The 20,764-nt window shown below is 38.7% G+C and overlaps 1 protein-coding gene across 1 annotated transcript; it reads left to right on the top strand.

Moving 5' to 3' along the window:
* Positions 1-2,937: 2,937 nt before the first annotated feature.
* cpn1 (carboxypeptidase N, polypeptide 1) lies at positions 2,938-16,762 on the top strand. The gene is made up of 9 exons (XM_065262684.2): positions 2,938-3,256; positions 6,068-6,264; positions 8,049-8,204; positions 13,451-13,627; positions 14,920-15,031; positions 15,272-15,411; positions 15,752-15,851; positions 15,947-16,065; positions 16,217-16,762. Exons 1-9 carry the CDS (start codon positions 3,022-3,024, stop codon positions 16,331-16,333), a joined length of 1,353 nt encoding a protein of 450 aa, XP_065118756.1. The 5' UTR covers positions 2,938-3,021; the 3' UTR covers positions 16,334-16,762.
* The last annotated feature ends 4,002 nt before the right edge of the window (positions 16,763-20,764 follow it).

Genomic DNA, 20,764 nt, shown 5'->3' with positions numbered 1-20,764 from the left:
AATATCACAAATAAATACAATAAAACAAACATACAAATGAAGTAAACAGTGCTGTTCGGGTTGGTCTGTAGATTTCAGGTACAGAAAGTGAATCTTTACTGTGTAAATTGGATTCATTCTTATTAAAGTTGCAAAGGTTATTTAATCAATAAAAGGAAATTATGATTTTCTTTGTGGTTTGATTAACATAAAAAACAGCATTAAGTTAATACTAACAATTGACGTCTCTCCTTTTGAACCATGCTCTGGTTCAAAGTAAAACTTTCAACAAAATTTGCAAATACATTACCACATTACATACAACCCCCTAAACGAATGCTTAAGAAATAACTGACAGAGGGTGACCTCCCAATATCCAAACCGCGCCTGGGCACGTTTGACCCCCAAAGACTGGTTTGTTTGACAAGTATGATCGCTCTCTTGTCTCTACCGTGCACTTGGGCTCAGGTGTGGAATCCGCAGTGTGATCGCAAATCGTGCCAGAGCGTGCTTCAAAAGAATTGCACTCCTTCACGTCTCTTCACGACCTTCATCTGCCTTTGTAAAAATATGATGCTCGCAGAAGTGTGACGTGAATGTCTGAGCTGCACACGTGATCAACTGAGCAAAATGATCACACTTTAATGTTTCAGATCATGAGACAAATTTAAAAATTAATCAAAGATAACACAAGTAAACACAAAATTCAGTTTTTAAATTAAGGTTTTTATTATGAAGGGAAAACCCACATGGCCCTGTGTGAAAAAGTGTTTGCCTCCTAAACCTAATAAGTGGTTGGGCAACCCTCATCTTTGCAGAATTGTGTAATTCAGCCACGTTGGAGGGTTTTCAAGCATGAACCACTTTAATAGGTCAGGATTTTGACTAAAGTCTTAATTGAGTTTTTTTTACTCAGCCATTCAGAGATGGACTTGCTGGTGTGTTTTGGATCATTGTCCTGCTGCAGAACCCAAGTTCTCTTCAGCTTATGGTCACAAACAGTTGGCCGAACATACTCCTTCAGGATTTTTTGGTAGATAGCAGAATTCATGGTTCCATTTATCAAAACAGCCCCAGACCATCACACTGCCACTTCCGTATTTTAATGTTGGTATGATGTTCTTTTTCTGAAATGCGGGGTTACTTTCACCCCAGACGTAATGGGACATACACCGTTCAAAAAGTTCAACTTTGTCTCATCAGTCCACAGAGTATTTTCCCAAAAGTCTTGGGGATTATCAAGTTGTTTAGTTCTTTGGATGTTGTTGTGGGGTCTTTTGTGACCTCTTGAATAAGTCGTCGCTGCACTCTTGGGGTAATTTTGATCAGCCGGCCACTCCTGATAAGTTTCATCACTGTTCCATGTTTTCGCCATTTGTGGATAATGGCTCTTACTGTGGTTCGCTGGAGTCCCAAAGCTTTAGAAATGGCTTTATAACCTTTTCCAGACTGAAAGATGTTTAAGCAGCCAACGTCACATTCTGTGCCAGAGCTCGCATCTACGCCAAAAGTGCGACCTTGTTCAAAAGAGGAACAGGAAGTGATTCTTTGCTGTTTTCAGGATTCTGATTAGCTTTCGTGGGCTTGAGCTTCTTGTTGCACCGCCACCTAGAGGTTTGGCAGGCTCTTGACGGCATATATACACGGGTGCATGTCAATTAACACTTTTCTGAAAACTGACATGTGTGCACAAAGTTATTTTGGTTGAAATGTCCCTTTATGAAAATAGCCGCCCACGTTTAAACGTCGTCTGGGAGGGAAAGCACTTTTTCCACACAGGCCCATGTGGGTTTGGATTGTATTCCCTTTATAAGAAAAACCTTCATTTAAAAACTGCATGTTGTGCTTACTTGTGTTATCTTTGATTAATATTTACATTTGTTTGAGGATCATGGTTCAACTTTACTAAGCATTTTTTTGGTAGTAAAAACAGGGTAACCACAAATTATCTATGGTTTTGCTATAACGGTAGTTTAACCATGATTTTGAAGTACTGTGGTTAAACAAATGTTAACCAAGCTGTCAAAAAAGCATGGTTGCTACACTTCTACTATAATAAAACCACAATTAACTATCATAAATGAGAGCTATAAGTCTCAGTAGTGTAATAATTTCGGCATATTTCTGCTATTCCACAAGAACATCACGTACAGCCTTTTATAACTTACATCACCACAGACTCTTTTGGGTTCTTGTATACAGTAGGTGACATGCAAACAAAATCCTTTAGCAACATTTAGGGTCATCTGTGATGACTCAAACACACTGCCCTCTAAGTAAACATTTTATTGATGGTACATAAAAGAACGAAGACATATTTAGGGACAAAGCAGCAACAGCCATCATAACTGATGAGAGTCTGACTGACAGTAACTTCTGGGGCTTAAAGCAGTAAAGGTAATGGGGGAGGGACTCAGAGGGCCACGGTACTCTTTCTAAACTTTTGGTCCCTCGTGGTCTTGTTTTCCCAGAATGCCAAGTAACCTCTTGAGCCCAGAGTCTGTTTACTCTGAGTTAATGAATGAGCTAGTATTGGATTGAGTAAATATGTTGCTGAACCTCAATAGGTAGAGCATTACATTCACTAGCAATGCAAAGGCTATGGGTTCGATTCCCAGAAAGCACAGATACTAAAAAACGTAAATTCGCTTTGGAAACAAGCATCTGCCAAATGCATTCATACTGTATAAATGAGTAAATAGTAATGAATCTTCACTTTTGTTCAAGTCAGTGGTTCACACACCAACACGTGTCAATTACGGAAAGCTTCACTAGCACAAGCAGGAAAACATTAGAGGGGTGGAGATTTAGGGACAAACTGCTCTTAAAGTGTCATATGCGGGGTCAATACACCAACTCTCACTTCTTCAACGGTGCCAAGTGAGTAAACACAATACAGACAAATGGCAGGGGTGTAAAAGAAAGAAAAGGGGCCGTCCTTATTCGCAGGAGGGAGAGAACATCCAGAGGGAGGAGGCAATCAGAAGAGCAGGATCGAGCAAACAGAGAAGTGGCGCTCTGTTTGTAGAGCAGTACGGGACCATGCTGTCAGGCTGCTCTTTGATCTGGACCGGAGCGCTCCTGCTGGGGCTTAAGGCTTTGCTGACAGGGGCGTCTGACTTCCAGCACCATGGCTATGAGGAGATGGTCAGAGCTCTTTTTGCGGTCCAAAGCGAGTGTCCCTACATCACCCGCATCTACAGCATCGGACGCAGCACGGAGGGTCGACACCTTTACGTACTGGAGTTCAGTGACAACCCGGGCATCCACGAAGCATGTGAGTCTTTCATACACTAAATATATAGATTTGCTGTAACTTTTGTTACCCAGGCATTTAATTCCTCACCCACGTAGCTGTACTGTATACTTTTTAAAAACGTTTCAAACGAAGCCGTAAAGCTGCCAGAATGGATTGGTGAGGTAATGTGGACGTGAAATAGCTGGTGTTGCTGTGAAATAGGGTACAGCTCTTTTCTGAGAAAACTACTGGCTGTAGAAGTGTTGAAATTGAGCTTTGGCAGGTAATTCTTGGGTTCGTCTGGCTGGGCAATATCGACTGTCGACTTGATTTATCATGCTGCTCCTCACACTCACATACAGTAAATTGGATTTACTGTAGGCACGGAGGGTTATGGGTTTGGGGGGGGGGTGACTGGAAAACATGCATGCATAAAGAACATCACTCTTGTTATTGATCTTTCACATGAACATATTCCCGTATGAAAGTAAAATCACAAGTTTGACATTTTAATAGCTCAAAGTGAGAAATTTGCTCGCAAATCTCCTGTTTTTTGAGAAAAACAACACAGTAATCATTGTTTTTATGACCAGAACATTCTGTGAAAATATAACCTTGATATCTTTATTAAATATTGACTTAGTAAGGACATGACAAAGATTGAAAGTAACATGAAATCAGACTTTGATGCTCCTAATCTCAAAATGAGACTTTTGACTCATATCCATTTTACAGCTCTATACTCATACAGTATATGTGACCATGGACCACAAAACCAGTCATAAAGGGGATCTTTTTTTTATGGAAATTTATACATCATCTAAAAGCAGAATAAATAATGGGAATCTAAGGATAATAGAGAAAATCATATTTTAAGATGTCAAAATTAAATCATAAGCACTCACAAAAATAAAGTTTTGATATAAAATATCAAAACATCTTGACCTTTACATAATATCATAATGATTTTGGCATAAAAGAAAAATCTACAATCTTGGCTTTTTCTACAAATATACCCATGCTTCTTTGTGGTCCGGGGTCACATATACTCATCAAATTTGTGTCTAATTTAAATTCGTCTAAGTAGAAACATCTGAGAGAAAGTTAATACTATACAATAAAAGTTAAATGGGAACGCCATTATGTCTCTTGATCTCTAAAGCAATTTTCTTGTAGATCTCTCCAATGCAAAACACATTTAGTTCTCGGTTACTGGAAATAATTAAGATCTGCCAACAAAGTAGTTAAAGTGAGAAATATATGCATAGCTTACAAAAGCAAATTAATCTTTGTCATCGGATGTAAAGATCTGCTTCTCTTGGCAATATGTTTCCAGAGTTTGAGTCTCAGAGAGAATTACAGGATGTATACATGTTCGACATTGAGTACAAAAACAGGAACCGGTACAGAGGAGCAGACACGGGCTTTCTGACCTGACCCTTTGGATTGTGCAAGAGTGTTTCATGTGTTTATTCTAAGGTCGCTTGGTCAATCCGAGCGCCCATTCACCGCCATTAATTCAATTATTTCATGATTAATGGGAAGACTGCAATACGTGTCTGCTGCACACAGTGGCTAATGAGATTTACGATCTTGTCATCACTCACTTCTGCATGTAAAAAAAACAAAAAGACATCTGCTGGTACTGGTTTGAAAAGATAATAGGAAATAATTGGCTGATAAGCAGGCTATGAGATGGGAAATCTGATAAAAAAAAATTCTGCAAAATAGATTATTACAGCTCTGATATTTGCATTTTAGCATCGTCGTATTCAACCACTTCCCCACACTTGCTGTCATCATTTTTTTGTCTTGTGTATTTCCGAAACTACTTTGACTATTTCTACACTAAAGCACACATGGTAAAGAATAAATATGTTCAATTTCAAGTATAACAAGAAAGTGGACTGTTAAAAAAAATTGTCAAAATATGTACCCCAGGGTAGCGCAGTACCCTTTAAACAGATATTTATACATTTGGTACCAATATGTAACTTTGATGTACTATATACCAGTGGCGGCTCGTGACTGCTCATCCGAGGGGCGCTAATTCAAAATAAGTGTTCGGAGTGTCATGTGTGTTGCTTGCGTTTTCAAAATATGTGTTCTGCGCTTTGAGAGATCCTGTGTGCATCATGTGTTTTGTCAAAATAAGTGCCTGCTGCACACGCATCAAAATCGTTCATGATAAAAGAGATGCTCACGTTCACAAAATACACGCAAGACACTTCCTTAACAGTAAACTCTGATTACCCGTGAGATTATGCGAGTATGTGAAAAAAGAAACCACACACATGACGGGCTACATACATGTTGTGACGAACTTCGCATCGAGTGCCCTCGAAAAAGAAGTTACCGGGCTGCCACAGCTATATACGCTCTTTAGGTGTAAAAATGCTGTACTTTTGAAAAGGGTTCTGCCCCAGTGACAGCTTTTGACAATTTTTTTGACAGTGTATCATAATCACGTGTGTTATATTCCAAGTCTTCCAGATGTGATAGAGATTACGCCATCATTCCCATTAATTTAATATTTTTTTCTACCAAAGTGTAGTTTTTATATCTTATTTACACTTTGATGTGTAAAAAAAGTTGTTTTTTTCAAACCTGACACTGAGGGTGAATAAATAACAGCGTTTTAATTTATGGGTGTACTGTCTTTTTAAATATAAAAAATAGAAATCATTGCCATTAACCTTAATAGCCAGAATCATTGTATATGCGGTTGCTTTCGCATTGCATGCATCTGCATGAGGAAAGGCTGCATTTCTTGGTTGCATGTGATTCACGGATGTGACCCTATGACCCTCTGACTTCCTGACTGGCAGTCACCTGACTTGTGTTTTTCAGTGGAACCAGAGTTCAAGTACGTAGGGAACATGCATGGAAATGAAGTGCTTGGGAGGGAGCTGCTCATCTACCTATCCCAATTCCTGTGCGAGGAATACCGATCTGGAAACGAGCGAATCACGCGGCTCATCCATGATACACGGATCCACATCCTTCCTTCGATGAACCCAGATGGATACGAGGTGGCGGCCAGGCAGGTATAGATGCCTTATTAGCTTATTTAAAGGAAAAAAACATTGTTTTTCAATATTTTACTATATTCTTAACTCAACTTAGACTAATTAATACATACCTATTTTTTATCAATGCATGCCCTTTTAATCTTTGTACAGCGCCTTATTAATGTGTTAGCATTTAGCCTATCCCCATTCATTCCTATGGCTCCAAACAGGGATGAATTTAGAAGCCACCCAACACTTTCATGTTTTTCCTATTCAAAGACTGTTACATGAGTAGGGCCATGAGTAAGTATGATTGCACAAAATAAAACTTTTGTTTGGAGCCATAGGAATGAATGGGGCTAGGCTAAATGCTAACACATTCAAGAAGCGCTGTGCAAAGATTAAATGTGCACGCATTGAAAAAAGATAGGTATGTATTAATTCATCTAAGTTGAGGTAAGAACATAGTAAAATATTAAAAAATGGTGCTGTTTTCCTTTAAGTATACTACAATAAAATACCACTTGTTCTCCAATTAAACATCTGTTGTGACACTAACAGTCTATCATGTGAACACAGCCATGCATACAATACAGTACGTTCCTAAAAATAAAAGTTGTGCATAATGGTATACAACAGGGTTGCCCAAACCATTTTGGTTCCCCATAGAATCATTAAGCTAAAGGTACTTCATGAAACAGTTCTTCTATGCCAGGGGTGCCCAAGCCCGGTCCTGGAGGGCCGGTGTCCTGCAGAGTTTAGCTCCAGCTTGCCTCAGCATACCTTCCTTAAAGTTTCTATTATTCCTAGCAAGACCTTAATAAGCTGCTTCAGGTGTGTTTGTTTAGGGTTGAAGCTAAATTCTGCAGGACACCCGCCCTCCAGGACCGAGCTTGAGCACCCCTGGCATAGAAGAACTGTTCCATGAAGTACCTTTAGCTTAATGATTCTATTGGGAACCAAAATGGTTCTTCTAGGCATCAATGTGAATAAGTTTTGTAGCACCTTTATTTATAAGAACATTAGTACTGCATTAAGGGTGGCAGCTGTTGAGTGGGAAGTCTCTTGTGGTTCCCATGTATAGTTACGGGAAAATCGTGTCACAAAGGGCATTGTTGGCTTTCTTTGGAGACTAATTACACCGAAGAACTTGCAATAAATAACACATCTAAAAATAAAACAGCACACATGCTGTAAAAAAAACTATTTGTTGGTTCAACTAAAAAAAGTAAGTACTTTAATTTAATATAAACCTGAAACAAACTTTATTTTTTACAGTGCACAAACTCCGACAAAAATGGAATCACTTTTTCTCAGATGCCGATCCCCAACATGGGATGCCGGTGTCTCCACCAAGTTTCTAAACTAGCTTAACCATCAAGACTTCCATGGTAAACCAACACCATTAGACTAGTTAACCAGAATTATTTACTAGTGATCCACTAGTTATCCAGCACCAAGATGTAACATCATGGGAATTATGAGAATTTGTCTGACCTGCATTTTTTCAAAGGGTAGATGCTCCTCTCCCTCTTTTAGACTAATTACATGTGTCCATGAGTAACTCATGGTGGCCGAAACGGACCATACAGGCTCTTCATTTGACAACTGTGGTCCCATACAAACCACGCACAGAGGGAACCACCTAGGCGCTCAGACCGGGTTTATTTCACATCGTCTAACAAGCATAGCAAGCTACTTGAACCGTTTTTCCTCATATGTGATATTAAATACTAAGTCAACGGTGATATCCCAACCCTAAGGTTACTCAAAGGACACAATGTGATATACTGTATTCTTGTCTTTTATACGATTCCCAGGGTCCAGAGTTCAATGGCTACTTAGTGGGCCGTGGAAATGCAAAGGATGTAGACCTGAACCGCAATTTCCCCGACCTGAATGCTCTGATGTACTACTATGAGAAGCACAACGGTCAAAACCACCACCTGCCGCTGCCAGACAACTGGGATGCACAGGTAGACATCAATCATTGTTGACCTACAGTGATGAGGTGTGAGGAAGATCAAAGCTTTTTGTTAAGGAGCATGTAGTGGTGTTTAACCTACATGTAAAGGACAGAACTTAAAACATGTTTGCATGTATGTGACTCTGTCTTTGAAATCCAGTCTGAAGTCTCATAATCTAATTGAGAGATTTGCAGAATCAAAGTTTGATTTCAATCATTGATTTTACATTCATTTCAATCTTTGACATGACCTTACTAAGTCAATACTGAAGATATCAAGGTTGTTTTTTACAGAATGATCTTTATATTATGTATGAAGATTTTATGTAAAAAAGAAAATGACAAAAAATTACTTTCACAGGCAGGGTCACATATTTAAGAGCGCATGCTAAGCATACAGTACATCCATAATTGTTTTGTGTGTATAGTATATGACACTTACATTACAATCAAGGTATGCATTTTAGCCATATCGAAACCCAAACCAGGCTTGTGTTAAATCTGTGTTAAAGGGAACTATACTAGGAAAAAATTCAGGTAGCCTCTTTTCGTGTTTAATAAACGTGTATATGTTTTCATTGGTGATTGTTTCAATGCATCCCTTATTGCCGACTTACATAAATCGCTGTTTCTGTCTCCAGTAAAATACAGGATAGCGCCAGTTTCTGCCTTGCGAATAAATAGGTTTTTGTTTTAACAGTTGGAAAGAACACTTATGCTCTCCATTAGTCTGTCTGTAACTCACACAGCTCTCGCTCGACTGCTCTGCTCTCTATCAACTGCCAACAGGTCCACCTCTCCTAAAAAAAGCCTGTGTAAATAGACTGTACTGTAGTTAATCTTCATTATGAAGTCTAGATGTTTTGGTAAGCCTTTCACAACTTGCTAAATGAAATGAAGTTTGGTTTGACTTAAGGTATACGTAAGGAATAGCTTACCAAAAAATGACAAATCTGTTGTTTTTTACTCACCCTCAAGTTGTTCCAAACTTGTGTACATTTCTTTGTTCTGCTGGACACAAATAAAGATATTTTGGAAAATGTTAATAACCAAACATATCTGGGGCACCATTCACTTCCATAGTATTATTTATAGGGCCAGGACTTTAACACGTTAATTAAGATTAATTTATTACACAAAAAATAACGCGTTAAACATTTTTAACGCATTTTAATCGCACTTATTTTTGCACCGCGGAACATTTCTCATTGGATGAGTTTCGGCGGACCGATTATACTGGAGCACCAACTAGCGTTCATGACTTCAGACAACAACAAACCACAGTGAACATGAACGAAGAAGCTGATGAGATCACTTTGGTTGGCCCCGTGGATGGGACATTTTTTATAAAAAACGAATGGATGGAAGCGTCGATAAGAGCATGGTTGTGTGTAAGCTATCCAACAAGGAATTCACATATCACACGCAGCACATTGAGCCTCAAGTATCATCTCAATGCAAAACACATAGCAGCTAGCGTGGACGTTAGCCCAACTCCGGGTACAACGACTTGGTTGAACAAAAATAAACAATATTTTGTTGCTTAAGCTTATGTATTCAGTCATTATTCATGGTATACTAAAAATCCATGTGAAAAAATAACTTCTCAATGTTCTCAGGTCAAATATTTACAGTATTGTTCAAAATAATAGCAGTACAATGTGACTAACCAGAATAATCAAGGTTTTTAGTATATTTTTTATTGCTACGTGGCAAACAAGTTACCAGTAGGTTCAGTAGATTCTCAGAAAACAAATGAGACCCAGCATTCATGATATGCACGCTCTTAAGGCTGTGCAATTGGGCAATTAGTTGAAAGGGGTGTGTTCAAAAAAATAGCAGTTTCTACCTTTGACTGTACAAACTCAAAACTATTTTGTACAAACATTTTTTTTTTCTGGGATTTAGCAATCCTGTGAATCACTAAACTAATATTTAGTTGTATGACCACATTTTTTTTAAACTGCTTGACATCTGTGTGGCATGGAGTCAACCAACTTGTGGCACCTCTCAGCTGTTATTCCACTCCATGATTCTTTAACAACATTCCACAATTCATTCACATTTCTTGGTTTTGCTTCAGAAACAGCATTTTTGATATCACCCCACAAGTTCTCAATTGGATTAAGGTCTGGAGATTGGGCTGGCCACTCCATAACATTAATTTTGTTGGTTTGGAACCAAGACTTTGCCCGTTTACTAGTGTGTTTTGGGTCATTGTCTTGTTGGGTCACCCCTTCAAGTATTTTAACATATGCAAACTGATCCATGATCCCTGGTATGCAATAAATAGGCCCAACACCATAGTAGGAGAAACATGCCCATATCATGATGCTTGCACCTCCATGCTTCACTGTCTTCACTGTGTACTGTGGCTTGAATTCAGAGTTTGGGGGTCGTCTCACAAACTGCCTGTGGCCCTTGGACCCAAAAAGAACAATTTTACTCTCATCAGTCCACAAAATGTTCCTCCATTTCTCTTTAGGTCAGTTGATGTGTTCTTTGGCAAATTGTAACCTCTTCTGCACATGCCTTTTTTTTACCAGCGGGACTTTGCGGGGGATTCTTGAAAATAGATTAGCTTCACACAGACGTCTTCTAACTGTCACAGTACTTACAGGTAACTCCAGACTGTCTTTGATCATCCTGGAGGTGATCATTGGCTGAGCCTTTGCCATTCTGGTTATTCTTCTATCCATTTTGATGGTTGTCTTCCGTTTTCTTCCACGTCTCTCTGGTTTTGCTCTCCATTTTAAGACATTGGAGATCATTTTAGCTGAACAGCCTATCATTTTTTGCACCTCTTTACATGTTTTCCCCTCTCCAATTAACTTTTTAATCAAAGTACGCTGTTCTTCTGAACAATGTCTTGAACGACCCATTTTCCTCAGCTTTCAAATGCATGTTCAACAAGTGTTGGCTTCATCCTTAAATAGGGGCCACCTGATTCACACTTGTTTCTTCACAAAATTGATGACCTCAGTGATTGAATGCCACACTGCTATTTTTTTGAACACACCCCTTTCAACTAATTCAACTACTTGCCCAATTGCACAGCCTTAAGAGCGTGCATATCATGAATGCTGGGTCTCATTTGTTTTCTGAGAATCTACTGAACCTACTGGTAACTTGTTTGCCACGTAGCAATAAAAATATACTAAAAACCTTGATTATTCTGGTTAGTCACATTGTACTGCTATTATTTTGAACAAGACTGTATATGTGATTAATTTCGATTAATTAATTACAAAGCCTCTATTTAATTAGATTAATTTTTTTATCGAGTCCCCTAATTATTTAGTCATTGGTGCCCTAGATCTGCTTGTTAAAGGTCCCGTTCTTTCTGTGTTTTTGAAGCTTTGATTGTGTTAACAGTGCGCAATATAACATGTGTTAATGTTTTACGTGTAAAAACGCTTTTCACACAATTTACTTAGTTGTTTTTCACTGTCCTCAAAATGGGCTGATATCTTGCTTGTTCTATGAAGTCCCTCCTTCAGAAATACGTGTCGAGTTCTGATTGTGTAGTTGTTTAGTGTGTTGTGATAAGATAGCAGCTTAGCTTGCTGTAAGCTTAGCTGGTGACTGACGTATTCCTGTGGGTGGAGTTTAGTCAAAAACTGTTCTACTGACGTCATTAAAGCAGGAAGTAGAGGGCTGTAGTCCAAACCGGCCATTCGCTGTAGGCTTTGAAAGGCGAATTCTGATAAAGAAAATATATCGCCTGGCAGTGAACTTTGAGCTTTATCATTTTACAGGTATTATTTATGCTACTATAGCAACATTACACAATAACTAGGGTTTAAAAAATGGGATCAGAAAGAATGTGACCTTTAACATTTATAAAAATATCTTCAATTTTGTTCAGCAGAACAAAGAAATGTATACAAGTTTGGAACAGTAAATGATGACAGAATTTTTTTTGGTGAACGATCATTTTAAGTAAAGTCATCTTCAGGTCATCTTCAAGAGATCAGTGGCAATTTTCATCAAGGACTCAAGGGGACCAAAGCCTGAGACAACTAGTATAAATGCTTTTATTTTCCATTTTACCATTTCGTATTTTGTACATCCCTTTATGCATTAGGGCTGACATGCACTCAAGCTGGCATTGACAATCTGTTTTTTTACAGTTTGCAGATTTTTGAAAGCACCTCTTTGAAAGACTATTTCTAGAAAGGAGTTAACATGGTTAATGTCACAAATGGCTTACATTTGAGCGTCTTTGAAAATACCCTAACCCTTAATTTTAAATATTTTATCACGGTTTTACATCATGAACTTTTCTTTGTTTAACACTTTCCAAAATCCTAAAACTTGGGATTTCTTCCTTCAAAACCTTGAAATGTACCCATCTTTTCAATGAGGTCTCAGACATTTGGACCTACATTTTATTGAGGTAACAATCCAAATCGCTAAATCGGAAACTGCTCCGTATTTCACAATTCCTTAACCGAAAACAGTACTTTCCTCTGACTTAAATGAGAATTCCAGCTTTGGAAAAGTAAATGTGTCCGCTGGCAGCCAGGCGTCCCTCAGGATCACAACAGAAGAACTGTAGTCGGAGGAATTATACACATTCCCTTGATTTCTCTTTGAGTCAAGAGCTGCCAGTCACACATCAAACACGGCTCCCGATTCTCTGACCCCACTGCGGGCTTCAAACTACACAGAACCGAGCAGGGGAAAAAACATCTGCGTGAGCTCACAGCGTGAAACCCGAGTCTACGGTACGATGACAGCTGTGGCCAAAGGGACACATAGATGTTTATATAAACAGATCCATGCATAATAAATACTAAGGCTCGTCAAAACAGAACTTGGATGACATCAGTATCCCGGCAGCGATTTCGAAGGTCTTGCCAGGCCGATCTCACTTGAAGCACGAGCTCCAGACAGAGGCTCATTATGCCTTCACCTCTCATGGGACGCATTACCACATGTCAGATCTCCCAGATAACAGAGCTGAAAAAATATTCCAGAAAGGCAGTACAGAAATCCAGTTTGAGCTGGTAGCTGTGTTTCAAAAGATGGTAGCTGGTTTCTAGCTGGTCTAAGATGGTTATTAGCTGATGACCATGCACCAGTGCACCATGATGAGGTTTGAACCTGCTAGAAACCAGCAGTATATATTCCAGCACAAACTGGATTTTCCACTATGAGCTGGAATGTAACTAAAATAAGCGCTAAAATGTATGCAAAAATTGTTCGTGGGACTTAATGTTTCTTTTTGTCCTGTCCTGCTGGTTGTTACAGGTTGAGCCGGAGACTTTAGCTGTGATCAAATGGATGGATAATTATAACTTTGTTCTGTCAGCTAACCTCCACGGTGGAGCTGTTGTCGCCAACTACCCATTCGATAAGTCCAGAGAGGCCAGGATAAGAGGCAAGACAACATATTCAGCCACCCCCGATGACAAAATATTCAGAAAGGTATGTTTTTGGATTTAAGTGTTTAGGGGTTTTCTTATGTTTACTTCATCCTATCCCATTTTAATGTAATTGCAGAGAATTGTTTCTAAACACATTATAAATGTTAGAAATGTATTGCTGAAATACGTTGCAAAGACTGTAAACTGTGTAGTACTAAACTGTGGGCAGGGCTAAAACGGTGGCTCGATGATGCGCTGGAGCCACCGAGCATGGCCCCGCCTCTAACACAATAGCGAGCATTTATTCAGGTTGTACCAATATTTGAAAGTTGAGAGGGACGGCATCTTTTCGGCGAGTGGGTGTGGTTTTTGCGCTGACAGCGGACACGCCCCCAGCGTTTGAGAGCAGAGAATGCTGCATATTTTGCCCAGATTTTAAAAACTTATTTTATTTATTTAGCGTTTTTATTATTTAAATATGTCTGGGTGGTTAAAGGAACACCACCACATTTTGGGAATTTAGCTTATTCACCGTATCCACAGAGTTAGATAGTCCATAAATACCTTTCTCATCTCCGTCCGTGCTGTAACTCTGTCTGACGCAGCCCCCGCTAGCTTAGCTTAGCACAAAGACTGGAAGTGAATGGCTCCAGCTAGCATACCGCTCACAATAAGTGAGAAAATATCGCAAACATTTTCCTATTTATGTGTTGTGAGTTGTATAGTCACAGCGTGTACAAATAACAAGGTCAAATGAGACAGCCATCTTTAAACAGTATACATACTAGGAACTATATTCTCAGAAGACGAAGCACTGCTACTTGGGCGGAGTGATTTAGCACAACTCTGACCGAACTCTACGCTCCTCACCAGGTGGCTTCTTGGGTGCTGCGAGCAAATCACTCCGCACAAGTAGCAGTGTATGGGGGATACAGTGAATAAGCTAAATTCCCAAAATGTGGGCGTGTTCCTTTAATAACACATTTTTTCTTTGGTGTGACAAACTTAGATCACATATTTAATATCACTTTACAGACTTTAATGGGTAGTAAAAGTAAGATTGATGTTACCTCAACCAAAGGTATGAGTTTAAGATGGGAATATCTGTTTGTCCGACTACTGAAAGCCATTTCATTGGCATAACATTCATGCATTTGGCAGACACTTTTAACAAAATGACTTAGTGTCTTTAAGCTATACATTTTACCAGTATATGTGTTCCTGGGATCGAACCCACAACCTTTGTGCTGCTAACACAATGCTCTGTCATGCAATGCTCTGTTTTACTGTAGATATTACACACTTCACCTTTAATAAAATGTGACAAATGTTTATAATTTTGTATGTTTGCAGTTGGCAAAGACATACTCCTATGCCCACAGCTGGATGCATAAGGGCTGGAACTGTGGCGATTACTTTGAGGAAGGGATTACAAATGGAGCCAGCTGGTACTCTTTGTCAAAGGGTGGGTATATTTTACATACCACGGTTCTCGTTGAATTACTTCAATAAGCCTTGTGGGTTTGTCTTATCCAAAAGCCTTTTAATTTAGCTGAAATGTGGGACCTTAAACCCCTTTCATCTTTAAGTAGAGAAGTTCTAGCTTCCTGTGCTTTTATTACAGTAGTTTCTGTGCCAGCGCTATGCTGTAGGTTCTGTATTTTTATGTATGTTTAACAAGTGTAACTGCTCTGCGTACCTGAAGGCATGCAGGACTTCAACTACCTCCGCACGAACTGTTTTGAGATCACTCTGGAGCTCAGCTGTGATAAGTTTCCTCCGGCGACGGCCCTTGCCAACGAGTGGCTTGCCAACAGGGAAGCTCTGGTGTCTTACATGGAGCAGGTGAGGTTTAGCTGGCACAGTTTGGTGAAACAATTAGAAGTTTAAACTTCCAGTCTTGGACCATACAGGACCTGTAGAAAGTAATTTAAACTTGGACATGTAAAGAGGAGTCCAGTTTTCTGTCAGACACAGGTGGTTTCCTATGGCATTAGTTGGTAATGAGCCTCTCCCCAGGTACTTCAAATGTGAAATTGATATGAACCTTCAATAGTCTTGTTGTAAGTTTAAGTAACACAACCTGCTTTGCTAATGCAGTTAAAGTAATGAATGGGATCGTTTTACTACTCCTGACTGTAACTAAAACAGATCCCTTTATTTATTTACATACCGTGTCTTCCAGGTGCATCTTGGGATCAAAGGCATGGTCTATGATGAAAACAACAACCCGATCAGTAATGCAATAATCTCTGTGGCAGGTATAAACCACGACATAACCGCCGGTAAGTTCAGTTTTTACAATGAAAGCTAACCTGACAGTGCATACAGGCATTCCTGTTTCATTTCACATACTGTGTGATGTTCAATGCTGTCTCAGGGGCGGATGGAGACTACTTCCGTCTGCTGTTGCCCGGGACTTACACAGTTACCGCGTCTGCATCAGGGTACCAGCCTTTTACCAGCACGGTGACAGTGGGACCAGCTGAAGCTGTACAGGTAGATATCAATATTACAAATGCATCATTTATCATTATGACATTATGCAAAAACAAAGTAAGTTGTCCAGTCACTGCAGATTTGTTTGTGACTATATGACTATACAATAACCGTGTAGATGTCTAACAATTTTTACATTCAATCTTTTCAGTTACATTTCTATTTGAAAGTTCAGTTGAAACCGGCAGACTTGAATACAAAACCTCATCACCACAAGAAAGGCCATTCAACAGCTAAAGTTCTTACCACCAACCTTGGACCAAGATAAAGAGCAAAACACTTTTGTCAACGTAGACAAAACTCTTTCTGTGTTTTTTTCTGTGTTTTTAAGTGAAGATGAGAAAAAAAATGAAAGGGAAACATGGACTCTCACTGTGACGGACCATATAGTTTCTCATTTGTTTAGATGTGCAAGAGTGTTTTTTACTGCTCTCATGTTCTAGCTGAGCTTAAATTTACATGTATGTCTCATAGTGTTGGATTGAAAGAACAAGAAAACACGTCAACTTTAAATTTCTCTTTTTATGAGAAATAAGTCAGGAAAATAGTGACCTTAAAATGTTACTGGATACTATTCGATACTATTGCAAACTTATATCTGATTATGATATGAGGTCAGTTTAAGAATAATCTCAAATGTGGAAAAAAATAATAATCTTTTATCATAAAAAATAAACTAAGATTGGTCTTTAATAAATGTTTGGCTAAGTATTTCATTGTGGTTAAAATAGTCTGAAATATCAGTATGTCTCAATTTGACATTTATCATATTTCAATTCTTTTATTGCATGGATCGATAAGTGGTCAGTAGGTTAAAGGAAAACACCACAGTTTTTTTCAATATTTTACTATGTTCTTACCTCAATTTAGATGAATAAATACATACCTATCTTTTTCCAATGCATTCACTTAATCTTTGTACAGCGCGTCAATAAATGTGTTAGCATTTAGCATAGCCCCATTCATTCCTTAGGATCCAAACAGGGATGAATTAAGAATCCACCAAACACTTCCATGTTTTCCATTTATAAAGACGGAAGAGCACTTAGTTTGAATCCTAAGGAATGAACGGGGCTAGGCTAAATGCTAACACATTCACGACGCGCTGTACAAAGATTAGGTGCACGCATTGAAAAAAATATAGGTATGTATTAATTTGTCTAAGTTGAGGTAAAAACATAGTAAGATATTGAATAACGGTGGTGTTTCCTTTAATTCTATTGTGCCATTTGTACAAGTGCGTATAAAAATTATCCAAAAATTTATTTAAAGTGACAATCCTACAGCAGTCTAAAGCCTGGGATACATTGCAAACTTTTTGCATGATTTTTTGGAAAAAAAAATCGTGCAGCTTAAAGCCGGGTACACACCACAAGATAATCGGACTGAATTTGGGCTGATTTCCCCCCTTACGACAATCCTAGGTAAAGTTTGTATTTGTGGTTGAACCGATTATCTTATCAGATTTTCCTGTAGTGCCCGGTGTGTTAAGAGCATCTGAATCTGCTCGGAAGCACGTCGGGCCGCTCCGACGGCAAATTAAGATCATCACAAGATCAGAAATCTTGTTGTGTGGGGGTAACCCCAAGGACAAACACACACACACTGTGGATTGTCATGTGAAACTCGCGTTGTTTGTGAAGTTAACCTGATGGTGTGTGGTGTGCTGCTGTGACTATATAGCGGCACTCCACACACTATAGGAACAAATGTGTTAAATCACAGATTTTTTTTCATGTTTGTGGTCACTCACATTTCGAAAATCTTTTGGTGTGACCCTAACTTAAGTGATATTTGCATAAATGACAACAGCAGTGTGTGCTTGTATAGATAGACAGCCATCTGCTGGCTAACATGAGTTCATCTTTGTGTCAAATATAACAAAAGTACTTCATAGTTTTATATAGAAATAATGCATCACATGCCTTTTTGTTTTAATATTTTGCTATTTCAATCAATATATTTTATCCATGCCTTTAAAAATATCAGAGTATTGCTTAAAAAAGTAGAAAGCTATGTGACTGGACTGGTATAGATGGTAGTCAGTGCATATGAACCTAAATGAACACTAGAGGTCAGTGCTGTTATACTGCTAAACCTCTGCTATTACTTTACTGACAAATCTCAGATACACTTCAAACAGCTAAACAGTAGTACTACATACAAACAACTAAATATTTTTGCCTGGGTCCTACTAAAACCCTTTCAGGTGGGACAAACTGGAATACCTTTTGGAAAACCTGTTTCATTAAAACTCCATGATTTTCTAGTAGACTAAAATGTAATGTCACATTTTTTATGATATGAATAATCAAATACTATAAACCTTTGCTAGGTGCAAGGACTAATCAAAAAGAAAACAGTGCTGAAATGTTCATCCCGCTTATCTGTGGTCACACACATAGAAAAACAATGTGTCCTGAATAACAGGAAAAAGGAAAATGTAGTTCAGGAATTTTGCTAACCAAAGTTAGAAGACTCCACAGGAGGGAAATAAGACTAATGCATCATTTCCCTTAGCTAAGAATAGAGAAATGCCTTCAATGACCCTATATACGAGACTTCATTGAGACTTAACTACTGTATTTAAAAAGTGTGCCAGGAAAATGATAGTCAGATCACTTCCAGTCATACTGTTAACCATCAATGTAATTTACAATCCATTAATAAATTCATCCCACCAGTCGGACAATTAAGCTGTGTTATTTCATTGTTTTTAAATGTTTCAATGCGCTTATGACAATGAGTTCATGAGCAGACAAACAAGAATGAATGGGAACAAAGACTATAAAGCTCACATGGTCTTTCTCAATGACAACAGAAGCTTTTCATGTTTCTGGGATATGACAGATCTGGCATTTTCTCATTGATGCAGTGGGCATGTTGTGTCAGAGTGGATTACAACACAGAGCTCAATGCAACATTGTGACCCATACAGCAACAGTTATTATCCACCCATGGATTATCGGACACCCACTTTAGATTTTTAAGTATAAAAGGGGATCAAAGTCAGATGATCCATGTCAGGTGATTGGAATTGGAAATAGTTGGAACATGCAAAGCATGATGCACAGAGGTCAAGATCTCAGTTAGTCCCATGCTAGCCTTTAGAGATCTGACCATGCAATTGGCCTTTAGTGGGCGAGTAAAAGAATCAGTTAAATACCTATTATAGTAACATACAAATCATTTATTATTTCTGCCCTCGCTTGGTTGTGATACACCCAATGTTGAACAAACACATAAAGGGAAATTGCTTAAAAGACATTGAGCTGTTTTTGCTTGTGTGCTGGAGGAATTTATGCTGTCATCAAACCTAATAAATAAGGGCCTTTGCAGTCAGCTTCCTTTCATTGTTTCTGTATTGTAAGGAAGTTGTGGTTAATGCAGACATAGCAAAAATAATCTAGCATTAAAGAATGCAAATTATAACGTAATGTTCCCTTGTCGCAATAATATTGACACTGAAGGTCGCATTAGCTCTGTCCTTTATATTTACTATCAGCAGGTTTAAATGCAGTGGTTCAGTGTAAATATTTTCAATGGTTGAGATAATGTGCATAAACCAGAGTCAGAGAGCTGTAATCTCCAGAGCTGCCAACTTCTGAGTTCAGCTTGGAGTGAGATTTTTTTTTTTTGGGGGGGGGGGGGGGGGGGTGGGTTGGGGATTGTGGTAATAATTTTTTATATAAGTCCTAACCATTTGCCAATTGATAATAGTGTGGATTTTAGCTTTTTCTGTGTTAAATAGTTGGAAAAGACTGCGTTAAAATGGTTCAATACAAATCGAATCATATTTTAGAAATTAAATTGAAATAAAAGCTTTTACTGAGTTTAAATGCCTGAGATTAGAGTCTTTACTATTGTTTTATACACTTATGCTTTCCTTCTGATAAAAGTGCCAAAAAAGTTCTTAAAATCTAATGAATACTGGTCTCTGTAAAATGTATAACTGCAGATGACAGCAGCTTTGATTCAGTTTATCCAGTGAGAAAGAGAAGCGTAAAGTGATGATTTGTGATTGGTGATAGAGGACTGTCACAATCAAATAAACCAAATTAGTAGTTTATATTAAACTAAAGCAAGAGATAATGTGTACGTCAAGACCATATAATTATATTTCGTATATATTATTGTTTATAGATGTCAAATATAAATTGACCTTTTTCTCTTTTATTAAAACCTGTCACCGCAAACATCACGCAGGCTTGTACTGCTTGCAAACATACACACGTGACGCGAGTGATGGTTGATTAAAATTGCTGTTTTCTGAGGGTATCTGCGTGCGTGGAATCCGGGCAATTCTCGGCTTTTCATCCAGACCTTGACGCTTTGTGTGTTCGACTGGTGCGGAGCTGACTGATCGGCGTATGACATCAGAGTCACGCGATAGCAAAGGTAAAGGCGGACCCTTTTGTAACATTTCGACTTGCTCTCGCGGTACTCTGATGTCCTCGCTGCCGAACTTCCTGCGCAGCGCCACATAAAGTGAAATGCTCTTTGACTCTTTGCAGCAAAGTACCAGCAACATGAGAAGTGGTGGCACATAAGACAGTGAAGGTACGCTATAATATAAAAGTGTCAATAATGTGAGCACTGCTTTAGCTACTTACATCGTGCGTTGCTCTTTCACCATCGCGCAGCCGCGCACTCGCTCTCTGTAGTTTGTAGCTGGCGCTTCGGCATTTGTAGACAATAA

Source organism: Paramisgurnus dabryanus, chromosome 1 (genome assembly GCF_030506205.2).
Source record: "Paramisgurnus dabryanus chromosome 1, PD_genome_1.1, whole genome shotgun sequence".
NCBI lineage: Eukaryota > Metazoa > Chordata > Actinopteri > Cypriniformes > Cobitidae > Paramisgurnus > Paramisgurnus dabryanus.
The sequence above is the reverse complement of the archived record's forward strand: the minus strand, read 5'-3'. Positions and strand labels throughout refer to the sequence as shown.

Bases quoted from the DNA above. Each gene is read 5' to 3' on its own strand.
- cpn1 (XM_065262684.2), top strand. From the start codon at position 3,022: ATGCTGTCAGGCTGCTCTTTGATCTGGACCGGAGCGCTCCTGCTGGGG. The intron at 6,265-8,048 runs GTATAGATGCCT...TACGATTCCCAG, and splicing joins ACGAGGTGGCGGCCAGGCAG to GGTCCAGAGTTCAATGGCTA. The intron at 15,412-15,751 runs GTGAGGTTTAGC...CGTGTCTTCCAG, and splicing joins TGGTGTCTTACATGGAGCAG to GTGCATCTTGGGATCAAAGG.